At 40.1% G+C, this 27,613-nt stretch overlaps 1 protein-coding gene, 2 long non-coding RNA genes and 1 pseudogene across 3 annotated transcripts; 1 reads left to right on the plus strand and 3 right to left on the minus strand.

Moving 5' to 3' along the window:
* LOC108885590 (uncharacterized) lies at nt 1-15,598 on the minus strand. Its single transcript, XR_001961267.2, has 8 exons — nt 15,462-15,598; nt 15,208-15,354; nt 13,558-13,672; nt 13,363-13,437; nt 12,814-12,905; nt 3,467-3,537; nt 1,202-1,263; nt 1-133 (listed from the first exon to the last, which is right to left on the minus strand). It is a non-coding gene; the product is annotated as an uncharacterized LOC108885590 (long non-coding RNA).
* LOC108885580 (arf-GAP with SH3 domain, ANK repeat and PH domain-containing protein 2) lies at nt 4,750-22,995 on the plus strand. Its single transcript, XM_051074655.1, has 28 exons — nt 4,750-6,079; nt 8,252-8,345; nt 8,431-8,576; nt 9,693-9,767; nt 10,051-10,100; nt 10,293-10,422; nt 10,662-10,747; nt 10,832-10,907; nt 11,201-11,281; nt 11,378-11,475; nt 11,570-11,639; nt 12,385-12,472; nt 13,088-13,136; nt 13,258-13,654; nt 13,836-13,927; nt 14,015-14,201; nt 14,350-14,435; nt 14,563-14,678; nt 15,081-15,148; nt 15,234-15,341; nt 15,436-15,708; nt 16,146-16,164; nt 16,209-16,376; nt 16,463-16,526; nt 17,559-17,602; nt 17,867-18,021; nt 18,287-18,412; nt 18,577-22,995. The coding sequence occupies exons 1-28, from the start codon at nt 5,954-5,956 to the stop codon at nt 18,649-18,651; spliced, it is 3,147 nt and encodes a 1,048-aa protein (XP_050930612.1). The 5' UTR covers nt 4,750-5,953; the 3' UTR covers nt 18,652-22,995.
* LOC127143124 (uncharacterized) lies at nt 16,592-18,387 on the minus strand. Its single transcript, XR_007814324.1, has 2 exons — nt 18,278-18,387; nt 16,592-18,031 (listed from the first exon to the last, which is right to left on the minus strand). It is a non-coding gene; the product is annotated as an uncharacterized LOC127143124 (long non-coding RNA).
* Nucleotides 20,326-27,613, minus strand: part of LOC108885565 (CMP-N-acetylneuraminate-beta-galactosamide-alpha-2,3-sialyltransferase 2-like) — a 23,896-nt pseudogene continuing 16,608 nt past the window's right edge.

The following is a 27,613-nucleotide window of genomic DNA, read 5'->3' on the forward strand; positions in this document are numbered from 1 at the left end:
ATAAACTTCTTCTCTGACTCTGTACGAAGACTCTGTGATCCTGGACAATGTCTCTGATTGTCGAAAATGTCTCCCTCATCCTCAACAATGTCACTCCAATCATGGACAAATGTCATGGACAAAGTGGTGACAACTGGAGGAAATCAAACAGAAAACATACAAAGGAAAATGATCAATACACTACAGCCTATCCATAATTAACAGTTTAACCATGAAAACACAGATGAATACTGAACAATTAAAGCTGAACACAGAACATTTGACTATCATCAACCTCCTGAAGAACCAACAGCAACAAATATTTGGGAAAAAGTAAAAATGATTACTAATTGTGTGTCCATCAACTAATCACTGAAGCAATCGTGTGTTACTATGAACTGCACAACAATAATAAACACTATCCGTTAAATACATTTTGAATGCAGGATTTTAACTTGTTAATTTATTATTCTTCAGCAAAAGCTCTGAGTATTTATTCTACCACAGTCAGTCACATACAGAATCATTATTTCAAATTTCAACCTTCTTCTCGTTAACACATTTTGTTTTGTGTTATCATTTAATAAATAACAACCAAATTTACAAAAGTCTTAACTGCACCTTATGTGAAAATTTTAAGTAAATAAGTGTAGAACTGGTTGTTACACACGTACGCATTTAGAACATCTGATCATATACAATCAAACTTGAGTTAAGATATTTTTCAATCCCATTTTGACTGATCCTCAACAATAACAATCCAAGACAGAGAATTTTGCATTTTTTGATTCTGATGTATTCAAACTTGTATTTGAAGCAGAGGAGAGCTACAGTCAGTTTGTCCACAGACAACATTGACAACTATTCTGATGCATATTTTTTTAAAACCAAGAATGCCAAATATTTGCTTCAAGACAGAGGCTTGAGAGGTGAGAATTTAATTGTTTTCTTTGTTGTAAGATGAACAGTAAATATTGTTGATCAAACAAGACATCTGAAAACGTCCCCTTGAGCTTTGGGCCAATTATGGTTAGTACTTTTTCTGATTTAATAGAAAAGATTAATCAGTTCTTATATTCAGTACTAAATTCATTAAATACAAAGGTTTCAGCTGGGATTTACACAGTAACACTATACCAAAAAACAAAAGTGGTTGCTGACATTAATAATTCAGCTCATCAACACATATTTTTCAGACCGGGTAAATGTTTCGGGCACATACCTGTTGGTCTGTAAGGTGATGTTGGTGTTTCTGTCCAAACTGCAGCAACTGAACAAGCAGACCTGGAAAACACGTGTACAACACTTGAAACACTGATTAACTAATACAAAATAGTAATGGAAACTTTTTATCACTAAAACCCACGCAGTGTAAGTGAACAGTGAAAACTAAGCACTACAGCCTTGACAATTACAAATAAAACTTGACTGACCTAAAAGAGAAAAACAATGTAAAAAAAAGGAAAAAAAGGACTTTCAAAGCTTAAATACTGGTGTAATGATTTCTAACTGTAACCTCAACATTGTGGATGGGCACAGAGACAAAATGTAGTTTCCAAGCCTCTTACATCACACTGTACTGAATCAAGCGTTAAGTCCAAACAAACACATAAACACATGACTAATCACTAGGGGTGGGGCGAGATCTCATGATATTAAAACGTGATGATATTTCTCGTCAGGTGAAAAGCTGTTTCGAGAGACAGTATCCAGCTGCAACTAGCATAATTGACAAAATTATGATGTATTCCAGTTGTACTTAGAAGTCAGAATTTCTGAGTTCCTGGTCAAGATGAACGCCCCATTAAGTTGGATTTCTAACCTGGAGAGTTGGAGAAAACCCACTGACCCCGACATAAGAATCAAAAATGGTTGCTGCTCATATCAATAGTAGTGAACACTCTACTTTTACACCAATTTTACAGTTTATTCTTCTTCGTTCTTTTTAATTTGTTTCACATAAAGTCAGGTATACACATAGTACTGTCCATATTTTATCTGTGAACATGTTGCTACACTGTATGAGCAAAATACCATGTTGAGCATTGTTATCAGCAGGTATTGCTAACAAAAGCTAGTCTGAGACACGTTTGAGTTGGTTCACATTCATGGTTTAACGTTACATTTTTTATGAACAGTTAAATTTGAGCAGCTAAGAACATTCTTAAGTTTTTGCATTACAATCTAATGTTAACAACTGAAGTGTTCCTTGGGTGAAGTGCAGATTTGCTTTGAACGTTTTTTCTGAAAAAGCAACTATAAGGCTTTTCTCTGAGCATTTATGTTTTTCTGTCTTTCCCGGCTTGTTTTCCCAAGGCCATCAACTTATAGGTGACATCACTCTCAGTTCCAAAACCATATTATCTTAATTTGTTATTTATATTGTTTTTATTCTTTATGTTCTATTTGAGGAAAGGAATTCATTCAAGGTAACACACAGCTTCAGTTAGAAGTTAGAAACTCATACACAGACATTTCATAATACACCTGCATTGTTTTGCATTTTGATGCATCTGATGACATTCAAAGAGAAACCTGAATAAACTTTATGACAAACTAACAGTGCCTAAATGCCTAATTTAAATTAATTTGCAATTTTAAATAAACTTAATAAAATGGATCACTTCAATTTTACATTTCGATTTTATTGTGCGTGATTCAACAGCAACAATTTCAGGCGCAATTTCAGGCTTCTGATCAGACACTTGAATCCTAAAATGCGCAGGCCAAAAAAGGACAACATATAGAAACCTTACCTTCGCCTCACTTCCAGCCTCACTTGTGTTTGACAAAACAGCTCCAAAGCTTCATTTTGCACAGTGCTAACAAGCCAAAAAAAAGAGGAAACTACAACTCAAACGTTAGTTTACTCCGTATTTTTACTCGTTTTCCCGACTATTTTTCCCTGCTCTCCAGGCTCTCGGAGACAACCATAGACTGTACATTTCGGCCTAAGACGCCGGACGCCAGCCAAGATCCGCTGATTGGTCGACTGGTTGTGCTCCGCCTACTTCGCGTTTGACAACACTCTAAGTGAAGCCGGAAACAACATACTAACAACTGCGTGTGGTATAAATCACAAACCGAATACCATTAAATCAGACAGTTAAACCGTATTTCTATATGCCTTTGACTGTTAGACCTGAAAACTTGTGAGTAGTCATCTTAATTCCTGAGATCTCTTTTCTGTGCCCTCTCTCCTCAAGAAAAGAACAAAACATTTGTTACAACAGCTGATACAATTTTTTAAATAAAAAGGTTGAGCTACATGAAACCTCCGAACAATAATTTCCAGGGACATAAAGTTTTTATATAAATCACTGAGTTTTAATGTGTTTCACTATTAGCAGTTCCTGTTTGCAGTGTATTGTGATACCAGAGAAAACCTAAAAACTGAATGATTGACTGAATGATAATGAAGGACTGAAAATGGGCACTGTATCTTTGCCTGCACAGTGAGGAACACAGTTTAGATTTCATTCCCCACCTGGAGACACTTGTTGATCTTCAGTTTTGGTGGGTCTCTGCTCTCATCATATCATCATAACCAGCTGGAGCCTGAAAAAAATTAAAAAGTCAGTAATTAAAATTTAAGTTGTATGAGACAATGTGTGTCAGCTAGTTATTGTTAGTCATTAATGTTTACTAACTGAACCAACTGATTGTCATCCATCCATAACTCATGTCACAGACAGACAACACTCTACCCCACACAATCAAAATGAGTGGCCAACAGATATAATTAAAAGAGAAAACTAGTTGTGAAATTCATTTTCAGTCAGATTCTCTGTGGTAGTTGGATTTTCCTGGAGATATATCAGTCAGCCACTTAAATTAAAATGCAGTGCTTAGCATCTGAAGGAGGAGATGAGCTTACTTAATGATTGTGCGATACATTTTAAAATGGATTGTGTATGCTAACACTGCATAGATTTTGCTGTTCATAAAACACATAATTCGGTGTCCACCACAACTCTTTTACATGTGTTTAGACAGGATTATCTAAGTGTTCAACACAACAAATACCTGTGGCAAAAAAGCTTCAAAAGCATTTGTGGCCAACATTTAAATGTATAATATAATGTGGTAGATCATATTGTTTAAAGTGTTTTTTTGCTTGGAAGTTTTGGCTTGCATCAACACTGCAGGTAAATTCAGTTATACATCTAAAGATGATATTCATCAAGGTGACATTATGATCACATAACTGTGTTTAAATGGATCCATTCTCTAGGCCGAATCACTGAGACTGGCCATGTCTTCAGGTGGAGCTTCTGCAGGATCTGGCCCATAGGCACCGTCCTCCCCGGTGTCCGAGTAGGTTGGTCTACAGGTGAACAACATACAACTCTGTCCCTGACGTCGCTCCCTGTATACAGCGCACAATATTGAGTTTATTCACATCTTTGTCTTGTTCTGGCCTCGCATTAATATTCGGTATTTCTTTGCAGAGTGCTGCTCAGACGGTCTACACCTCACACGCGCCCACCTGAACTCTCTTCTTCAGCTACGACAAACGCAGTCACAGGTCACAGCCTGTGTGCGTAGTTCCCCCTGGCGGAGTAATCTCACATTGCTGTCTAACCTCTTCCCATTCCTATCCATATTTCCAAAGCTGGACACCTGGCCTCCCCCCTGCTAAATCAAGTGCTTAGATTGATTAGATTGATTGTAAATGTCCATTAGAAATTAGTGGAAATACAAAATATGAATATGCCACTCATGTGCCCCCCTTAAATACAATACAGACCAATAAAACCTCTATCCTGACTGACTTTCTCTTAGGAAGCGAACCCACCCCACCACCCACATGGACTTAACCCCCCATCCTGCACCAAGATCTCTCAGATAAGAGAACCAAATGTTAAAAGTCCCACGGTCCAGGTTTAAAACAAAGGGGGACCATGCTTTTACTGTTTCAGCTCCAACACTGTGTCACGATCAGAACAACAGTCAGTTTCTCAGTTTAAAAAGCGTTACAAAAACCCACCCATATACACTTACATTTGTATATTTGTTAACTATTTTATTGTCTCTCACCTCTTTAAATCCCTGTTTTATGTATGCTATTCCTTTTAAATTATTTAACTTTTATCGCATACATTGTGTAGTTTAGTCCTATATTGTATGGAACTGTATTATAAGTCTGGTTTTGAAAGGTATTAGAGAATAATGTTTATTATTATTTTACACTGTTTGCATTTCCTTGTAAATTAAGATCGATTTCTAACGGTGTGTGCTCGGTCAGCAGTGCGCGCCGCCGCGGTATAGGGCTCCTCCGCCGTGCACCGTGAACGCGCCTCTCTATGCGGTTTGAATAAAGACGGAAAAGAAGAAAAAAAACAGCAAATGGTGAAAAGACATGAAGCCGGTACTAAAGCGGAGAGCAGAGACCGGTTTTATCCCCCCATCTGAACCCGGTCCCGGTGCACGGAGGTCCGGTTCTTCTGCTCAGCTCCACCGCTCTTTGTCAGCCGGTTCATACACAGAGACCCGGGCGGGTTTGTGGGATTTCTCTGAATGAGGACGCTCTACCGAAGAGAGACCCGTTAGTTTGAATACGTTCAAGACTCGGGAATATTTTTATTTCTCTGATTTTCTGTGGAATCTGCGCTGGTGGGATTTTATTTCCTGCTGGATTTTGATCACCTTTTGTTCGGAGAAAGAAGCGGCTGATGCTGCGGTGAAGTCACACTGACGGAGGAATCACCGGGTCTTTAATGATCGGTTTTTATCAGCCTGTTAATGCTCATTCTCCTTAACGGGACTGTGGGAGTGTGAAAACTGCGCTGATGGGATTGTTACATCTTCGCATTGCGAATTTTACAATTTAATTATTTTATCTTGCATCGTTATCGCCTCTGTGTGTCGCCTGGTCTCCTCTTATCTTTTGTGTGGAATTGGTCTGTCAGTCCCGGACTCTGCTAGACTGTCCCGGTTGGTCCCAGTGTGTCCCGGATTGAGGAGCATCATCATGCCGGAGTGTGTGTCAGTGTCAGAGTTCGTGCAGGAGGTTCAGGAGGACTGGAGCTCGCCCACCACCTCCTCCTTCACCTCCAAGATGATCAGCTGCAGGAACACCGTCTACCTCCTGGAGGAGGTCAGTGCTGACGGAGGGGGGCGATGGGGTGGTAGTGGTAGTAGTAGTAGTAGTAGTAGCAGTAACAGTAGTAGTAGTGTACTAAAGATGTGTCGTCACTGATCCAGGAGGTTTCAGCAGTTCTGACTCCTGTTATCCGATGAATGAGATGAAACAACAGACAGTCAAGTGAATGTTTCTCTTCCATCTCATAGTCAGGGCCGGACTAAACTGCTTGGGGGCCCTAAGGCAAAAAATGAACTGCTGTGGCCCCCATGTACTCCCCTGTTCCTCCCTCACTCTGTGTGTTGGGTACACCTTTATGTTTTCAACACCGTCTCCTAGAAATTCCATTTGCATCATACTCACTTAGTTAATACGTGTTTAAAGGAACATGATAAAAAGGCCCTGAGCATCCACAGACTTCTCATACAAGTGATAACGCTTACTTTGGATTATGAAGATTTATCCACTGCACTCTAACCCTATCAGCTACAAGGGGCAATAATGAGCCCATTCTGTACTCGATAAAAGACCTCCACACCAACAGAAAGGTGGTGGATTTTAGGTAACTGATTACATGCAGAGAACAGCTACTACCCCTGGTGTTTCTCTCTCTTTGCGGATTAGCAACTCACATGGCTTAATAAACCTAGCAGTTGATAGCTTGACTCAGCTGTCTGACATATTCTCATATTGTTTTATTTTATAGCCCCTGTAATAGCATATATATAAAATGCAGTGCTATTATCTCTCTCTCTCTCTCTCTTTATATATATATATATATATATATATATATATGTGTGTGTGTGCAGTAGTGATTGCACTTGCTATGATGCTGCAACCCCCTGCTACATGGAAAAACTGAATTCTTCTCTCCAAGTTAGAGCTGAATTCCTTTTGCAGGTTAAATGGGTCTTACTCTACATCTTCAAATCTCTTGTCTGACACCCCCCAAATACACAAACACACAAACACACTCACACGCTCTATTGGTCATTTGAGTCGTTGACCTGGGGACCTCAGATCTCTGACTGGCCTGAAAAACAGACGCAAGGTGCCCCCTCCCACTCCCCCTTTAACCCCCAGCAGAGTTGGCATATGTTACCACAGCAACAGATTAATCCTCATTAGTATTCATTTTTATTGTTATTCAATGTTAATGAGGAGGAGCCAGAGAAATGATTGTTAATGAAGATATGAATGAATCTGCAGCCCTGCACACTAATGCTACATTCAAGGGAGACTGGAAAGTTACAACTTTTTTGAGAAAACTTTTATGCATAAAATACTTTGTTTGTTAGCATGACCATACAGTACACTGGACTGAGTGAATCTATGCTAGACTGTGTGGCGGGGGCTCCTGTTTCCTCATAAAGATTTTTTCTAATCCCCCAGTGTTGGACCTATTTCATTTAATAAAATATCCAAATATCCCCCTGAAAGTCCCAGGAGTCTTAGAGTGAGTTGTTGTTGGCAAAAGTAGCAAATAAGAAAGATAAAGACAAAAAACTTTACTGACAATGAGGTTAAGATACTGTAGTGTCTCAGGGGCAGGTGTTGCTTCCCTTCAAATACTGTATACCATACTGTATAAATCCTCCACTTACGTCCAAAATTTAGCTTTTAGCAGTTTGATAAATACAGCCCCAGGTGTAAATAAAAACATTAATGATGGCTGAATTACATTTACAGTAGCTGCTTTGGTTTTAGGCTCCTGGTATTATTCATGCTGACTCACTGTCATGGTTTACTGGGACACTTTAATACTACTGTAACACCTGTAGTAAAACCTGTGCTTTTCCTACTGTTACAATGTAGAAAAGGTCTATAGTCGATACACTCAGGAATAATAATACAGAGATCTCAGTATAAACAGTGAAACACAATTTCTTACACACATGTATTATCATGTAGCCCAATGGTACATCACACTGAATTTTCAATATACAACATCAATATCCAATATTAGCTGCTTCATGTGGAGGTTTAGACTGATGAGAAACAGGTTTACACACACAGGAATGTAGCCTTCTGTTGTCAGAGAACAAAGCGCGTCCTCTGTGTGTGTTGAGTCAGCAGGTGAATTACTGCCACCCCCACCTCCCTACACCAACACACACACACACACATTCAGCAGATTCAGGCGGATAAGTAAAACACAACTGTGGTTTAAATGTACAAATTGTTTAGTGTGTGTGTGTGTGTGTTCAGGCTTTGGACAGTGACCGGTTGGTGCTGCAGAAGATGAAGAAAGCTGCTAAAGCCAAATACACATCAGGACAAGGTACACTCATGCAAACACAAACACACACACACACACACACACACTGTACACTAATCCCTGCACTAACACTGTGTCTTTCTGTCAGAACACGTGTCTCATCTGGAGCAGTACATCAATTCGATGGAGAAGCTGTCGGTTAACTGTCACTCGAATGGAGAGACTGAGGTCGGCTCTGCTTTCTGTCGGCTGGCGGACTTTTCTAAAGAGCTTGTCTCTCCAATGAAGAACCTGGTGAGTGCCCGCAGTATGACATCACAGAGGTCAAAGGTCAGAACAGCTGTACTTGAAAAAAAAGGCACCAAAGCACCTCACTGCCTGCAGGTGCACCAAAGCTCTCCCTCATTTTACTTTAACCAGTTGTGAAAACACTAAATCCTATGATTAGTGCTTGACTGGTCATAAGAAACTTCTACAGCCAGTTAATCCAAACTTCCCAGAGAAACCCTTTAAACTTCTGATTGGTTCTTAAGTGGTCATTACAGACTTAAGTTGGAAAAACCCCAGATTAAAACCAATAAGATCTTAACTGTTTCATTCAGAACATCCATTGAGAAACCAAAGGATTAAAACAAACAAACCAACCCAACTCCACTGGGAAACGCTCTAGTTAAAACCACTTAGACTGTAACTGTCTTGTTTAAAACATCCATTAGGAAAACATCTGATGAAAAACCAGGTTGTCCTGAACTGGTCCAAATTTAAAACCCAACTGACAAATCCTGTCCATTTCCCTTCCTCCTTACAAAAACCCTCTCTTTAAAAATGTCTGATCAGCTTAACACTGGCCCATCCCAAAACTCCACCAGAAAAACCACTCAGCCATCGAAAACTAATTGGCTTTTAACCAGTTCATTCCAAACTCAGCTGAAACACCCTCCAATTAAAAACTGAGGGATTTCAGTTGGGTCCTCTGGCTCTCAACTAGTCCCTTCCCAACTCCACAGAGAAATTCTTCTGATTAAAAACATCTAATTAATGAGCTGGTCCATTCTAAACTCAGATGGAAAAAAAACTAATTAAAAACCCTAAGATTTTGGTTAACATGTCCTGTCTGAACCAAAGTGGAAAAAAACCCTGAACATTTTGAAAATCTGTTGGATTTTATTGGGTATTATTCTTCACTGATACCTCTTATTTTTATTTTTATTGACAGCATAAGGTACTTTGATTCTATTTTTGTTATTTTGTATTTTTGATATTTGTGTAACATTTTAAAAATGAAAATAATATTTGCGTTGTTTTATTATAAGAGATACTTTTATCATTTATGTTAAACAGCGCATAGAGTCAGAGCCTCAGAGTGTATTTCCTCCACAAGAGCTGACTTATGTGTATTTGTGTGTGCAGTTAAAGAGCATGCTCCACAACATCAACTTCTTCCTGGACTCTCTGGTTAAAGGAGACCTGAGGGAGGTGAAGGGGGTGAGGATCTTTACTTACTGCTTATTTATCACCTGCATAATTTACAATAACTGCAGCAGTAACAGACCTCAGGTCAGTCTTGATGGACTGATAGATGTTTCACCACAGGTCAGTCATTCACAGGAATTATTACTATCATATTTGCTCCACATGGCCTCAGGGCAGCGCTGTCTGTTATCTGACTGCTCTCAGTGAAATTCATGAAAATTATCAGATGCTGGATCTGTGTTGAACAAAAGAGATTCATTGATTTCTCTCTGACTGTCTGTCTTTCTCTCTGTAGGATCTGAAGAAGCCTTTTGAGAGAGCGTGGAGGGACTATGAGAGCAGATTGTGAGTGATGATCAAACATATGAGGGGTTTTTCTCTGTTGACTGTTGATGGTTTAACACAACTCTGGATTTTCCAGTTGAAAGCTGAATCTTATGTTCATGTTGAAATGTTGGAAGGTAAAGAGAAGCACAAAAAATGGAAGAATATGAAAATGTTTTTGAATTAGTGTGTTTGTATTGCTTCTGTTCGCAGTAAGCAGGTGGAGAAGGAGAAGAGGGAGTTGGCCCGGCAGTATGGGATGGTGAGGAGTGAGGTGAGCGGAGGAGAGATCGCAGAGGAGCTCGAGAAGGAGAGACGCTCCTTTCAACTGAGTATGTGTGAGGTCAGTGACCCCGCCTCCTCCTACTCCACCACCTTTACCTGGAGAACATCCCAATTCTCTTATTTTAGAGAAAAAAGTATTTCTACTGTACTTCCTGCACCACCTTTTCCTTTTCCTCTACTCCTGATCCTCCTTCACACTTCTCCTGCTGCTTCTCAACAACTCTGAAACTCATCCATCTCTTAGAAAATATGCAGCAGCCTCCTTTCCTTTCCTTTAACTCCTCTCCCTCCTCTCAGTATCTGATTAAGGTCAATGAGATAAAGACGAAGAGAGGAGTCGACCTGCTGCAGAACCTCATCAAACACTACCATAGCCACAACAAGTAAGAACACACACACACACATTAACAAACCAGCGCATGGTAAAAAAAGACATGATTATATTTACTGTATCTGTGTGTGTGTAGTTTCCTGCAGGAGTGTGTTTCCACCACTCAGAGGTTGAAGCAGTACATGGAGGAGCTGAACGGAGTCCTGACTACGGTACGACAACAGCTAACAGCTGTACGCTTTCAAATTGTGGCTGTTTTGCTAGCTTTTTTTCCTGCAGTCAAAGTACATGAATGACAGCATTAGCTTAGTCAGATTGTTGATGCTTTCATTAAAATTACATCAGCTGATTTTCAATACAAAAGACTCCTTTTCGTAAAGGTAGGATGGTTTTAGATGAGAGAGAAATCATTACAATGTAAGCGATGTTAGCCAGGGATAGCAAAGCCACACTGGAAGAGCAGGGCCTAGGTGAGCTGCTCGGGTGAGCTGTTGTGTGTTTGCAGGTGAAGCAGCGTCGAGAAGAGGAGAAGAGACAGCTGTGTGCTCTCAGAGATCAGCTGAGGCCGGTCGTCCACACAGAGCAGGTCAGAGACACAAACACTGACACTAACTGACATTATAACACTGTTCAACAGGTAATAAATGTATCTCTGTGTGTCTCCATGTGTGTGTGTGTGTAGGATTCTCTACCTAAGCAGGTATACAGCATGCATCAGCTGCTGGGAGACAAACAGTACGGAACAGAAAGAACAGGATTCCTCTACAAGAAGAGCGACGGGTAGAAGACACAAACACACAACTACGAAACACTCAACACTGACAGTCTGTGTTAGTAAAAACTGTGACTAAAACTGCGTCTGTTTGTGTTTCAGGTTGAGAAAAATGTGGCAGAAAAGAAAATGTTCAGTTCACAACTGTTACCTGACCATCGCACATGCTACTGTGAGTTCACCTGTGTGTTAACGTTAAAGGTCAGAGGTCACAGTTAAAGTTATAATTTATAAGATTTTCAAGGAATCAAAACCTTTTTTATACTATACACTGATCAGCCACAACATTAAAACCACTGACAGATAAAGTGAATAATATCAACCATCTGTGGGATGGAACAAGCCAGATCCATGGAGGCCCCACTGCGAAACCAACAGGACCCAAAGGATCCGCTGCCAATGTCCCAGTGCCAGACACCACAGAACACCCTCAGAGGTCCTGACGGGTCAGGCCCCTGTTACTGGGGGGTGTGTTTGGTCTGTTTAAGTGTGTGGTACATGTCAAGTAACATCTAGATGAATTCCAGGACTTGTTGTTTCCCAGCAGATAATTGTATTGTGACGAGATGATCAAATGTTACTCACCTCGCCTGTCAGTAGTTTTAATGTTGTGGCTGATCAGTGTATTTTGATTATATAATTAAAGATTGGGGACAAATAATTTAAAGAGAAACTAAAGTACGTCAGATTAATTAGGCTGCAGCTGCTGTGTCAATGTGTCAGATACATCAACAATCAACATTTAGGTAAAGATAAGTGTCAGATTGGACTCTGGACTAGCACATACCCAATAACAAAGAACTGGGTTTGACTTACTGTATATTTGTATTGAGATATTACTCTTGTTTATCAGTCACCTGTAAAGCTCTCTGACCTTCTCTAATCTTTACTAACAACACCTTCTCTCTCTCTCTCAGCCTAATAAACCTCCTACCAGACTCAACCTGTTAACCTGTCAAGTCAAACCTAGTGTGGAGGACAAGAAATGCTTCGACCTCATCTCTCGTAAGAAAAAAAAATACATTTCACAATGAACAAATAATGATATATACATATAATATTAATTTGTGATATAAATATGTTGATAAAATACTCATTGCAGTCATGAGACGTACAAACTTAGAGAGTATTATCCTGCATAAACCATGGCCACTTACAGACAAAATGCCAAATATAATCAAACTGACAATGTAGTTAATTTAAACATGGCTTTAACTAGTTATGATCTAGCTTTTCTGTGTTGAACGTCATAAAATACACAGCAGTTCCTAGGCTTCAGAGTTTGTGCTGTTCGTGATAAACAGGAAGTGGTGGAGTTTTTAAAATCTAATCTAAAAAAATCTTACCTGAGTCTTCCTCACGTCTTTATTTTCAGTTCAGTTTTTGTTGAATTTCCTGTGCAGTTCTCTCTTATTTCCCCAGCAGCTGTCACTCAGACCTGCAGGATAAAGGAGACCCGGTTACACAAATAAACAGAGCTCAAAAATCTTTAACCATGGCTCTGCTCTTGCTGTCTTCTCCTACATTTTAATACTGGTGCATTAATATAGAACAACAAACAAACAAACACCATTCAGAATTTCCAGTGGCTGTGGTATAAAATGGTGTAATATATTTCAGATAATCGGACCTATCACTTCTTGGCTGAAGATGAAGCAGAGTGTGTGGCGTGAGTAACAAACTTGTTGTTCATGTCATCTGCTATCATCTTGTATTCATGTTAAGTGTCATACAAATGAAAAAGTATTAAAATGTGTTTTTTTTAATGTATCTGTGGGTTTGTTGTTCAGCTGGATCTCGGTGCTCAGTAACAGTAAGCAGGAGGCTCTGAGTGTGGCTCTGGACGGGGGGAGGAGAGGGGGAGGTGGAGGGGAGAGCAGTGTGGAGGATCTGACCCGGGCCATCACTGACGACATCAGACGGATGCCAGGAAACAACAGCTGCTGTGACTGTGGAGCTCCAGGTCATATCTGTCAATTAATCAATCAATCAGTGAATCTTTTTTCTCATCTTGATAACTTGAAATTCCTTCACTCTCTCCCTCTCTCTGTAGATCCTGGATGGCTCTCGACCAACTTGGGAATCCTGACCTGTATCGAGTGTTCAGGGATCCACAGGGAGATGGGGGTCCACGTCTCCAGGATCCAGTCTCTGAGTCTGGACAGTCTTGGGACTTCAGACTTGCTGGTAGGTCCAACCTGTTAGCTAAGACACAACATGTAAATCAGACAGGTATGACAGATAGGTACTGCTGTTAATTTCAGACCTTATATGTATATGTTTATATGTTTTTCACATGGTCCAGATTTTATTTTCTGATTTGATTTTATTCTATATGTACTTCTTTCTTTGTCTGCCTCTCTACCAGTTGGCCAGGAATGTTGGTAACTCTGGATTTAATGAAATACTGGAGGCGAACCTGCTGAGTCCGTCACTGAAGCCCTCCCAACACAGCCACATGTAAAAAAAACACACACAGGTGTTTGTTATCCGATTAGAAAATATTTCATTTTGCTAATTTTGGTACTGCATGTTTGTGGTGTGCAGGGCAGAGCGTAAAGACTTCATCATGTCCAAGTATCAGGATATTCATTTTGTGAGGCGGAGTCACAGCTCGGCTGCAGCGATGCGACTCGGCCTGCAGGAGGCGACCAAGAGCTGCGACATCTATAGTCTGATCCATCTGTATGCTCAGAGGACGGAGCTGAGCCAGCCGCTGCACACACACATACAGGTATATACACAGGTATACACACGTACAGGTATATACACAGGTATACACATGTACGAGTAGTTACACACAGATACACACACACACACACACACACACAGGCTCATGCAAAATTAAACACACACTCAACAATGTGTTTCCATGCCAACAGGAGAAAGGGGAGACTGCGCTCCATCTAGCCGTCCTATTGGCTGACAGGACTTCGCTGCACATCCTGGACTTCCTGGCTCAGAACTGGTCAGTCTAGATCTGATAATGTTTATGAGTTATTACACCTCAGTGTGTGTTTATGTGTACACCTGTGTATTTACCTGTGTGTTTACCTCTGTTTGTGTATGTGTCTTTGGTTTATTTTTTCTAATAGCTCCAATGTTGACATGCAGACATCAGCAGGAAACACAGCGCTGCATTACAGCTGTCTGCACAACAAGAGTGACTGTGTGAAACTGCTGCTGAGAGCCAGAGCCAACCCGCACATCAGTAATACAACCACACACAGTCACATATGTTGATACACTGTACTTGTGAGAGCACTTTGTTAGCACTACACTGTGGTCAGTATTGTGCTCTTTTTTCAAGGGGACATTTTTGGAAAGCAACATAATTTTGTGGAAATGAGGATATTTTTGGACATTTCAAAGGCGAGGACATCATTTTTAAGAATGTGATTTTTAGAAAATGAGTGAGGACATTTATGGAAAGTGGGAACATGTTTTGGAAAATAAGCATAGTTATATACATTTCTGGAAATGGGGAACATTTTTCAAAAAGAGGACATTATTTGGAACATTAGTTGCATCCAAAAAAATGTTTTTTTTTTCTACTTTATGATTATGTTGACAAAGGACATCTTAGTAACGTTAATTAATTGTGTGTGAACAGAGAACGAGTTAGGAGAGACCGCTCTAGACGTCAGCCGCAGGTTGAAGCACAGCCAGTGTGAGGAGCTGGTGAGTTAATCTCTCTGACCATAGTTACATTTCTTTACATGTGACTGCACTTACTGTACCTGTGTGTGTGTGTGTGTGTGTGCAGCTGCAGCAGGCCCAATCCAACCAGTTTGACCATCACGTCCACGTGGAGTATGAGTGGAGGCTTCGTCATGATGATCTCTACGACAGTGACGACGACTTTGACGACAAGGTAGCCATGGAAACTGAAAGCCAAGAACAAAAAATGTAATAATAATTTTAGTTTGGCTGTGTAACTCGTAACTTTCCTCCTCCTCTTATTTCAGAATGGCCCAGTGAAGAAGGAGCGCACCTCCTCTTCCTCCTCCTCTTCCTTCACCTCCTCCTTCTCCTTCACCTCCCGTCCCTTCAGCTTCAGCCAGTCCACATCCTCCTCCATCATCCAGCCCTCCTCTGGACCAGCAGGAGGAGGTCTGCTCAGTGTGGGGAGGAGGCTCGCCATGGCCATGGAGCTGCACAGCCGGCCCTCTGGCTCTGCTCCAAGCCCACCTCCACCTCCTCCGTCGTCTCCTGCACCCCCACTGCCCCAAGAGTCAAAGGTGAGCTCAGAATCTTACAATTAGGGGTGGGATATCTGTATTAGTATGTATGTCTCACATGGTAAATTCAGCAGTAACTCCATCAGTACAACAACAGTCACCGCTCTATTTTAACTATAACACTGTTTTCGTTCACTTAAAATTGTCTACGTTTGCTCTTTTTTTGATCAGTGCCAATGAAAATCAACACCTCTTGTGGATGATTCACATTAAAAGTCTTCCAGCTGCTTATATGACACAATCCTGGTTTTTCTTGGTAGACTTTTAATGTGAAAAATCTGCAATAAATGTTAACTCTTAAGCTTTTTTTAAATTATCCAAACAGAAGAGGTCCTCAGAAATTAAAGACATTACACTGAATTTATCATGATAACAGGTAAACATGGAGGAAGGGTTTGGATCAACAGCAAGTTAAAGCAGGAGCAGATCATAAACAGGGAGGCTTCTTAGTAAAATGTGATCATGATCACGATCTATCTCTGCTGTTTGTTGTCCTCCAGCTCCCAGTGTTCCTCCTCCTCCCCCTCCTGCTGGTGGGGAGGGAGTGGGTGGTGAGGAGGAGGAAGAAGGGGAGGTTTTCTTCCCCCTGACAGGAAACAGAAAGTCAACCCCTCCACCTCCCATCGCCGTCCGACACAAGAGGAGCTGCTCTGAGTCCAGCAAGCACGGTAACATCTGAGAGACATGCTGCAATTAATCTGTCCCAGTGATTCTGTGTAATTAACTCTCTGTTTGTGTGTGTGTGTGTCTACAGATTATGGGTTGCCAACCAGTCCCAGGATCTACAGCGGTCCAGACTCCTCCTTTAAGAAGTGTGTGTGAGTATCTGAAACACAAACACATTGAGACTCACAGAATATTACAATAAACACATGCAAGAGAGTGAGGCTTTTGATTGGATCAGTATTGGAATGATGTCATGACAGGTGAGGTACCAACAGGTAGGATTTTACATTTTTTTTACACAAGAAACTACATTTTTCTCCCTAGTTTTAGGAGAGTTAATTACAGAACACATTATAGAAAGGATCGTGCTATGACCAACAAACATGGTCGCCGCACAGGTGTGTACATTGAAGAAGGTTAAATGGGATTATATTGTTAGATAATTTATTATCTTGGTCTTACAGTGCATTCGTGTCTAGAACAACAGCTGCTTAGCAACAGGAATGAGCAGGCTTTTCTCCATTATTGCTGTTGATGGTTCAGTTGAGAAAACACATCCCCTAATACTCCCCTATTGGACAGTAGAGAAAAAGCAGTGGTGACATTAAGGTGGGTTTCCATCCACACAAAGAAGAAATAATTTCTGCAACAAAAATATGAATTAATGCACTCCATCCACTACTGCTGATTCTACAGTCAAGTGCCATTAAACCATTGTGCAGAGTGTGACAGGATATCTAACATATTGTATGTCCCACATATTGTATGTTAAATAAGCTTTAAATTAAAAAAAAAAAAAAAAACTCCTAAATCTGACATAAATTTCTAATTTTTGCCCAAAGTTTGTTCAAACTCTCTGAACTTAAAGCTAAATTCTAGTGAACATATAAATGTACCAAATGTGTCAGCAGAAAAGCTGAAGCATAAAAATATAGAGTCTTGTATTTGAATATTTCACTCAGTGGAAACATAGAACCTCAATGCTTCAATTTCAACTAAATTTTAAACAAAGTGAGGATAGGGCGTGTCAGTGTGTACTGAAGCAGCTCTTCTTCATGTGAACTAAGAGACTGTACTACCCTCTAATGGAGTGAAGCTGAATTACAGATTGATGTTGAATGGAAACGCTACAGATAATAAACCAGTCCCTCTCTACCTTTCCCTCTCTGTCTCTCTCTCTCCAGTCCAGCTTCTCCTCTCAGTTCGCTGACTGAACGACCAGACAGAGGTACTTCCTGTTCTGTAACATCCAGCTCCTTCCTCTCAGATCCATGTCTGTTTTATCTGTCTGCTGTCTGTTGAATCGATCATATGCAACTATGATAAATGGTTCTCTGATGACATTATGAATATATTTTAGTTGTTTTGGCATTTCAGACAGACAAAACAATTAAATGGTTTCACTACATGTTCTAAATGTACTTAACATGATTTAATCACATGTTCCTTAAAATAACTTGATTCCAAATTTTTTCATTTATCTCTCCGTTAGGTTTTCGGAGGGCAGATAGTGACGGTAGCTCCTCCCACTTCCTGCACCCTGCCAGTAAAGCTCCGCCCAATGGATCTCCCACCAATCAGCGCTCTCAGAGCTTTGAGAGCAACAGCAGAGGCCCCGCCCCACAGCCACTTCCTCGCAGATCATTGGTTGGTTGCTCTAAAACAAACATAAACACCTGTAACCTGAAGAGTTCAGTTTAACGTTAAATTACAGACCATTTCATCTTATCTTTTAATTAGAGGTGAGATCTTTTTGTCTAAACTTTTGAGAAACTGTAAAACAGAGAGATCTTTGTCTTTTTACGCTGAGTATTTTACCCCAAAAATCTTCAGTTTGATTATTATTTACTGTCCATAGCTCACATTACAACTAGTAGGAACATTTTTAGTATTATTTGTTTACTTTCATCAGCCCCGAGGCACATCGAGTCGGCGGGTTCAGGCACTGTACGACTGCCAGGCCGACCACCATGATGAGCTGAGCTTCTCTGAGGGACAGGTGCTGGTGGTCCTGGGACAGGAAGACAGTGATTGGTGGGTACGTATCAATGTCATCCTGCAGTCTGATAGGTGTTCCCACCAGCGGAATGGACAAACTCTTGTCATCTGATCTATGAGTTTATCCATCTTTTAATCCTCCCTTGACTCTGACTCTGTAGATTTCAGTGCAATAAATAAACATGTCTTTGTGTGTGTGCACAGCATGGCTACATAGAGGACGAACCAGACCAGAGAGGCTTGTTTCCGTCTTCCTTCGTCCAGCTGCTCTCAGACTGACATTAACCTGGACCAGCACGAGACCCAACCAGACCTTGGACCAGTCCAAGACTCAACAGACCCTGGGACAGCACAGACCAAACCACAACAGAGCTGAGAGAACCAAACAAGAAGCAAACTGGATCAGTACAGAGCAGCAGAAGCTGAACCCCTGATCTTCGATGGACCCAGTCAGTCATCTGGTTCGGAGCAACTCCAGTATCCTGTGAGTTCACATGAACTCACCGCAGTTATCAGCCAAGTTGTCATGGCAACTTCTGCTTTCTGTTACCATGGCAACGTCACAGATGACCTTTCAGTGCAGAATCTAGACAGGACTAGATCTTCACATGGCTTGGGTCATGTGGCAATGTTGCCATGGAGATGGTCTCACACAGACTGACCAGCAATGATTCAAGGTTCATGTTGAAACTTTTATTTATTTATTTAACATGAAAATTTATATTTTAAGTGCACAGATAACGGCAGGACACTGATACAACAATCCACTGGACTTTTATTTTGAAGTTCATCTGAACAGTGTTTCCAGTACAAATTTATTTATTTTAATGTATTTAAAGTCACTGATCCTGTGGCCATGCCACCATACAAGCCGCTTCTGCCCCATTTCAGGCTTCTACTCTTTGGAGGGGCAGGACCTGAGAGGATGCGTCCTTTAAAGGACCAGATCTGATAAGTGACAATGAAGACCAAAGGATAAAAACCAGATGTCTGCTCCAAACTACTGTGTTGGCTCATTATCCTGGATTTGGTCTGTAAACATGGACTTCAGAGGTGGTGAAGCCTGAAATGAGATACATGTGATGTTTCCAGCTGCCTTCCATGTCCCAAGATATCACAGCACCTCAGTGAGGAAGTACCACAGCATATTACTGCCACTATTACAACAATTTAATTACTCAGTTTCTTGTTAAAACATGAGCACTCCCTGGATTTCATTTTGAGGAAGAGGAGGAAGTCGAAGGGATACAATTCCAGAGAGTCAGGTGGGTGTGGAGTGACAATTGTGTTGGTGCAGCCAAAAAACCTGCACATACTCAACATACTGTGAGCAGGCGCGTTGTCATGACAGAACCTAAAATTGCCATTATGCCACAGTTCAGGTCATTTGTGCTGAATATCTAAATGATGCAGTTGAACTTGCCATTGACAGTCTAATCCTTGGGGACAAACTGACAGTGCACAAACCCGCAAAACAAGCACACTCCAGGTCACACTCCTGACCTGACATGCCCTCTTCAGTCTCTCAGCTTGCAGCTGTAGACCCAACTCTTATCATCAGTGATGACCCTTGACATAAAGCTTGAGTCATCCCGGGCCTGTTGATGCTGCTCCATGGTGAAATCGCAAACGCACACACCCCAAGTGGTCACAAAAACACACGTAACACCGGTCCCGATGTTGATCACACAGCACAACCCAATACTAACTTGCGAAAGTTATCACTTGCACCTGCTGCATGTGCGTTGCCTTGCTGTGCTGTGTTCATTCACAACAGTAGCGCTCTTGGAACTTTTTGATTGCACCTCATATTGAGAAAACCAAGCTTATTTTTTTCCTCATGATGGCAGAAATACGCTGCTATAAGCACAAATCTTTCTCACTGGGGTTTGATCGTTTCAACTTTTACCTCTAGAGTTCTTAGGATTTTTTTAAAGGAAAAAAAATATTGAATTCTGTTTCATATTTTTTATTTCATTCAAAATGACAGTGGTGGATTTATAATGTTTTCTGTTTTTGCTGAAATATCACAGTGCTTCTGTCTGTTTGGCATCTACAAATGAATGGATGGATGATCAGTAGGTTGTTTAAGCAAAGCTGACATTTCTTTCTGCTTTATTTAACAGTCACAGTTTAAACATGATAAGCTGAATTAAAGCTATGGTAACTTAACATACATCATTCATCTTGTTTGGTCGGCGGACGTCAGTCTGTTCTAAAGCTACACATCACATACAACCAATTATGATGGAATAACAAGCAGCTGATTTGAGTTAATCTCAATTTTCAGACAACAGGGAATCTTAAGAAGCACAACTTTGGATTTATACTCACACCAAAATTATTTTTTTAAGTGTGAGGAAGTAAATCTGTTCACAACAACTTAGCCTGCAAATCTCAAAACCTTGCATCTAGATGTTAAGTCCTGCTCAGGACACCAGTGGGCTGTTGCTCTGTCATTTAGCAGCTGAACTCAGGTTTATGGCACATTTAGGTGTTCCTCGCCAACTTGTAAACTGGATAATTTCTCAGTTTACTAGCAGGAAGTTTTCCTGGAGAAGCCCATCAAAGTGTTAAATCTCAGCAGCAGATGTTTCAGATTAAACCCTAGCCTTCAAGAACTCTGCAGTTGCATTTTAGAAGACTAGGTGACTTTTTCCATATACAGACAGACCAACAGCCTTGAGATGATTCAGCATTCATGATTATTTATAAGCTCTCAGTCAGCTTCAAACAAAGTGCTTGTTGGATTGTCAAATGATGTGTGAAACCTCTCCCCAGGTGCATCGAACAATTTTCATAACTTTCTGAAAACGACAATCTCCTACTTTACACAGTGACTTCAACCAACCAACCAACTCTATTTTTTCACTTTGCACACAACTGTCACTTTCCATGTGGACAGCACTATAAAAGCACTGTTATCCTTGGTGTCGAGGCTACATCACACAAAAGAAAACGTGGCACTGTGATGCAGCCACGAGGAGACTATAACAGCAGGCTTTTTACACTGCCTTCCAGCATGGAACTTAAAAAGGAGTAGAAATATTTTGAGGTGAGACCATGTGTTGCACCAACAAATTTGTTTGAGGCAGACTAAGAGCCTTATTGGGCATCAGTCTTAGGGCGATTTCACACTGGCAGTTTGTCTGAATTGGGGATTGGGCTAGCCAAACACAACTAGTATATGGCTCAACTGTGCATGGATGTGCGGAGTGAACTGCTGCAGAGCTGCTGAAAGTGATGTCAGCCGATGTTAAGTCACTGGTAACTGCAAACACCTGACACTGGAGCGACATGACAAACAAAAACAAGTCACACTCCCTGATGACATGATAGAAACTGTTCACACAGAACCATTTTGGCCAGCCAATGTGAGAAGCCGGCCAACCAGTGCTCTAACTATCACTCAGTTTTACCAGCAACTGTAGTACTTATTAACAAGAGTGCTTGAGTTAGATTTTTGAACATCTTTGACAACTTCTGGTTTTGCACAATTTAAACATCAGTGTTAACAAAAACGATAAAAATATTTACTGACGACAGTTTTATAAAACAAAAATGAGATAAAAAGTAAATAAAACATAAACTTTAAAAACTACATCGAAATGTATAAAAATCTTCATCAATGCTTTAACAAATGGACAAATCAACAGTTACCATTTTAGGTAGGGCTTAAATCCAAAATTTATGACCTCACATGCCCTAGAGTTGTTTCCGAACTTTGCTCCACAGCTGGTTTGTTTAAAGTCTGCTGCAGCTCTTTAAGATGGACGACCATACACACTATCAGAATCAAGCAAACTCAGTGTGAAAACACCACGAAACTGCTCATAGTGCAAACAAAACCAAAAACATTTAGACAACTGTGATTGACAATATGCAACCGTTTTTGTACATTCACAGTACAGGTGTGAAACAGCCTTGTGCATGCTGTTATCTCCCTTTAACTGGACTGGTCAGTCTCTTTTCATTCATGTGGTTGGTTATTTTTGGTTGGACTTTTTTTTTTTTAAGTAAATTGCACTGCATTCATGCACTGCACTAATTGGTAATGTTACTGATTGTTTGACTTTGTCCTTGTTAAGTTTATTTAATAAATCTTTAGTTAAAAGTCATGCACAGTCTCCTCATCTTTATCACTCCCAGAGGAGTTACAGTTGTCCGTTAAGTGCTCATGAAGTTCAGCAATCTGCAGCTTCCCTCACTGAGTCACCTTTTTAGCTCTGATCTCATCAGTTAGTATTATTATTTGGCTTTACCACTTACCATTAACTTTGTTAGCAACCAGAGACAGAAAACCTAAATGTAGGACTATTCAAAAAAACACTGTACTCTGACAAAATGTTTCTGTTTTGGACAATCGATGAAATCAGCTTAAAACCTGCACACTATCGAAACTTCATAACCACAGGCTGAGAACGTCACACAGGCTCCTCCCACTCACTGCTTCCATACTAAAACAGTGATGTTGGTTTAAATTCCAAGAAAATGTTGGCACGACAGGAAACATAAAAACTTGTCATCCTGTGTCCAGTTTCCAGTCTGTCAGGATCCGAGAGACCAGGACGGTTTGCGTTAAAGATAAGAATAAATGGATGGATTATAAATGATATAAAAAAAGTCTTGTAATATGGTTGGACAGCAAAGTAACAACACAGCCCTCCCATGCCATTCCTTCTTCAGGGCAAAGTGCTTTGATAAAAAAAAGAGGTTATCCCTGTTAAATGTCTATAAAATCCAATACAAAAAGATATAAAAAGTCTGTGGTTGTTTCCCGCTCAGAGCAAAACTTGTGTGGTCGATCCACGCATTTGTAGATGACAGAACGGTCTGTTTGTGGAAAAGTGGAAAGTCCCGAAAAAAGTCTTTATTTTTTCAAGTTGAGCTGGAATTCCTTTAAACCAGCAGGAGTCGGCACAGGGAGGATATCCATGCACCCCACCACCACCACTACCACCACCTCCCAACCAGCTGGAGGTAGCAGGTCTAGCTCCTCCCACCCAGAAAAGCTACATCCACAGTTAATCGACATATCTAAAAATGTCTCGGCCAAACAGCGGCATCAATCCTGCATGTCTGGATATCTGATTCAAGGCAGACGTGATGGTGACGAATAATGTGCAAGAAGAACACAGATCTGATCTGCTGGTCAGTCTGTAGGTCAGTCCAAAGTCAACAGGTCTTTCTAGGTCTGTCAGCAGGTCTGTATGGAAGTTTTGAGGTCTGTCGGTCAGCAGGTTGGTGGGTCAGTCTGTAGTTTGGAGGTATCTTCATCTGTAAGCATATCTGCAGTTCAGCAGGTCTTTAGATCAGCCTATAGTTAAATCAAGGGTCAATCAATTAGTCAGCAGTCAGTCAGTAGGTTGATAAGCATGTCTGTAGGTCTGTCTTGGTCAGTCTGCAGGTCTGTCAGCAATTCAGTCCAATTGTCATCAAGTCTGTGCATCAATATGGAAGGTCTGTCATGAGTCAACTGGTCAGCACATCTGTCTGTATGTTGATAAGTCTGCCTGTCAGCACATTTGGGAGAATCAGGTCTCGTTGGTAGGTGAGTTATTGTGTCACAGGTGCAGACTGATCTTGCCTTCTCTGGCGAGCTGGTGAATGACCTGCGTCTCGAAGTCGGCACTGTGGACGCCGGTCTTCCTGAAGGCTCCAGCGTAGCGATTCTCTTCCCAGTAGTGATGCCAGTTTCCCTGCTTGTCGGCACCATAACCAAACACCGACACCTGAAGACAGACAGGAAGTGGTGCCATGAAACGCTGCAACATAATACTATACTGTGACGCACAATACAACCATATATGACGTCAGTTTTGTTCTCTTAATGTGATGATGCATTTAAGAGCATAGAGAGTCTGGAAAACCACTAGTTTTCTCCCTGGTGGTGCATTCAGGGACATTAAATAATAAAACAGTGACTGTTCCTGAAGGTACCAATAGTACATCAGTAATTAGTACTCATGTTGATCAAATATTGTATTGAATGTGGATGTTGGACTCCTCCCTCCTACCTGGTCACAGGTGTGCAGAGCAAAAATGATGGCCAGCATGCCCGTTGATGGGTAGCGACCGTTACGCTCAGTCCAATGATCATGAACGTACTTAAAGAACACTGGGTTAACCACCAGAACCTGCACACACCATGGGAAAATGTTAGTGTTCATTGGATCTCATAGAAATACATATAAATTATTATATATATATATATATATATATATATATATATATATATATATATATATAATTATTACAGCAGCACAGCATGATGGAGCATTTATTTTACCTTGTCTTTATCAGCCTCCACTCTGTCTTTAACCCTCATGTAGGTCCTGAATACACAAACAGAAAAATACTTACTGGTCGTAATATACTTCAAGTACTTTATATGTATTTAAATGTACATACAACATGTTTAAGTTCACATTTTGTTCTGTCTGATTTAAATATTTATACTTTATAACTAAGCAGGTCAGTCGGTAGGTAGGTAAACAGACATTTTATGTTATGTACATGACATGTACTATATGTAAAGATTTGAGAACATAAGCACACATTTTAAACTGTGATTAGAATACTATACAGGTAATATAAAGTATTTATATGCATAATACATGTATACAAAAGCTGCTTTTTCTACTTTATTGTGTATGAATATGAGGTTTTGTGTAGAAATATGGACTGAATGCACTGGATATATATTATTCCTACATTTTAGCATATCTGGATGATGTTGTTTTATTTCTATTGTGCTATATCATTCAATACATTATGAACATATTTTATTTTTTCTTAGATTTTTTCAGATTTGTATATCTAGTACATTTTCCCCTGTGATGTAAATGTTTCATGTGTATATTTCATGTAATTCTGTTATAAATATGTGTCTTTAATACAATATACAATGTATTTATTAAATTGATACATAATATGTATTATATTACATTGGTTGATGTGAACGTTTCAAGTAACTCTATTTATTTTTGTATACATTTTCTAGATTTAAATTAGTTTTCTTTGTTTTCTTGAATTTGGTATAGATCTCTCTCTCTATGTAATTGATTTTGAGTAGATTTGAATCTAATGTTTCGTACATTTTGACCTTGCCGGTGGACAGCGCGCTGGTCAGCCACTCCAGATCTCTCAGTTTAAATGGCAGCAGGACAAGACTGACTCCTTTTGCAACATCCACCGCACTCTCCGGGTACAAGAAGTGATGTGTGGTGCGATTACCAACATCTTTCTCAAATCCACGAGTCACTGCCTTGTTCATCCTGAGGAGGAGGAAGATGAGGTGAGGAATATGAGGAGAAGAGGGGGGTAAGATGCGCATGTGATTGTATGTGTGTACACAAACCACGTACCGAATCACAAAGGTGTGGGAGTCAATCAGACTGCCATGTCCAGAACGGCGCAGGTTGCCAGAGTTGCCCACCACCGCACAGCTACGGCAAAGTGTGGAGAGGGGGCTGAAGTTCACAGTGGGTGGGGAAATGACCTTGAACATCTCTGACATCACCTCCTCTAGCGTCTGGTCGTTACCGGACCGTTGAAGACCCTGTGGAGGAGCATAAATAGACTGAAAAAACACAGTGATACACAGTCGTACATTTTGAGAAAAAGTACAACTTTTGAGAAAAAGTTGTATCACTATTGAACTCACACGACTAAACTATTACCACTGGAGCATGTGCAATATTTAACTACATCATTTTAAACCACTAATAATGTGCAACATGTGCATTTTTTCTGCTAAATACATTTGGACCCTCATTAGTTTTATCTTATTTTTACTGTTAATTGCATTTCACAACTTTATATTGTTTATATTTTGTACTTTTGTCTGTTGCTTAGTTTCTGCACTTTTTTACCTCTGATTTATATTTCTAACTTATTCCAGTCTTATTTATTCTTTGTAACGTGTCTTAATTACAAATGCACCATTTGAGTTTGACACTATTGCAATTTCGTTGTTCTAACTATTTGCCATAACTGTTAAGTAATTGTTACACAATAATGTTCTTAAATCTTCAATGAAAGGTGAATAATTACTGGTTTTATTGGTCTTCTATGGCAGTAAATTGAATTTTTTGGTGTTTTACGACAATCTGACAAATGAAGGTATTTGAAGAGGTCACTTTTAGTTTCTGGGAAACGGTGTTGGACATTTTTCACTCTTTTTTGACTTTTTTTTTTAGACTGAACAGTTAATTAATTCATCAAGAAAGTTCTTGTCAGATTAATTGATGATTAAAATAATTGTTAGATGCAGCCATACATTTTACAGTTACAGTCTGGCTGCAGCATATGGCTGAGGAATATACAGTATACTGCTCTCTAGATCAGACTGATGCTAGCAGCATTACCACCCCCTCCTTTTAATCTACTAATGGTTTCAGTGGCAGAACTTAATCTATAAATGCAGGAAAAAGACTCAGACGTTCGTCTCCTGGTCCAGACTGCTGACAGCTTCCACAAAGACAAATTTAAGACATCTTGCATTTCAGTTTTCAGGAAAACACAGATCTTCTTTAAAGGTGCTGACAGTTTACTGAAACTCACTGTACAGACATGGTGAAGTTTACACATCCCTCTTTGGTCTTCTGATAACAAATCTTTATTCTGTGATTCTGATGCTGATTTACTGATGGTTACTATTAATTCAGAGCTGTCAGATCACTTCCAGTTTGCAGCCTGTGAATATTTTCAGTAACAGGACTCACACTTTGTTATCACTTTTACACCATGATCAGTTATTAAAGAAAAAAGAGGGTCCCTGAAAATCTAATGTAGAGTCTTTTTTTCAAAACTTCATGTTGTTATTTATTAGCTGTTAATGTAAATTATCAATACTGGTACTATGTTTATCTGCAGTTTAATCAATGACTGTGGTATAAAATTATCTTTATCTATCTGTAATATAATGATTTAATCTACAACAATGATTTGAGTTGCTGTCGATACTTGCAGCAAAGCTGCTGTGCATAATAAAACCTCAGTCTGCCTACAACCTGAATTTACTTCATATAGATTTATTTGCAAAAAGTGTAACAGCTCTACAAGTGTAAATTGTTTAATCAACTGGAGTGAATTAGGTTACAATAATAAAACACATGTAAAGCTTGGACCAGGACGCTGGACGAAAGAATGGCTTTCACTTTGAAGGCCAAACTCTATGAACAAAACCTTGATAATGACTGTGAAAATAATCTCTTTTAATTCAACCTAACTTTGAATC

This window comes from Lates calcarifer, linkage group LG12, assembly GCF_001640805.2.
Source record: "Lates calcarifer isolate ASB-BC8 linkage group LG12, TLL_Latcal_v3, whole genome shotgun sequence".
NCBI lineage: Eukaryota > Metazoa > Chordata > Actinopteri > Centropomidae > Lates > Lates calcarifer.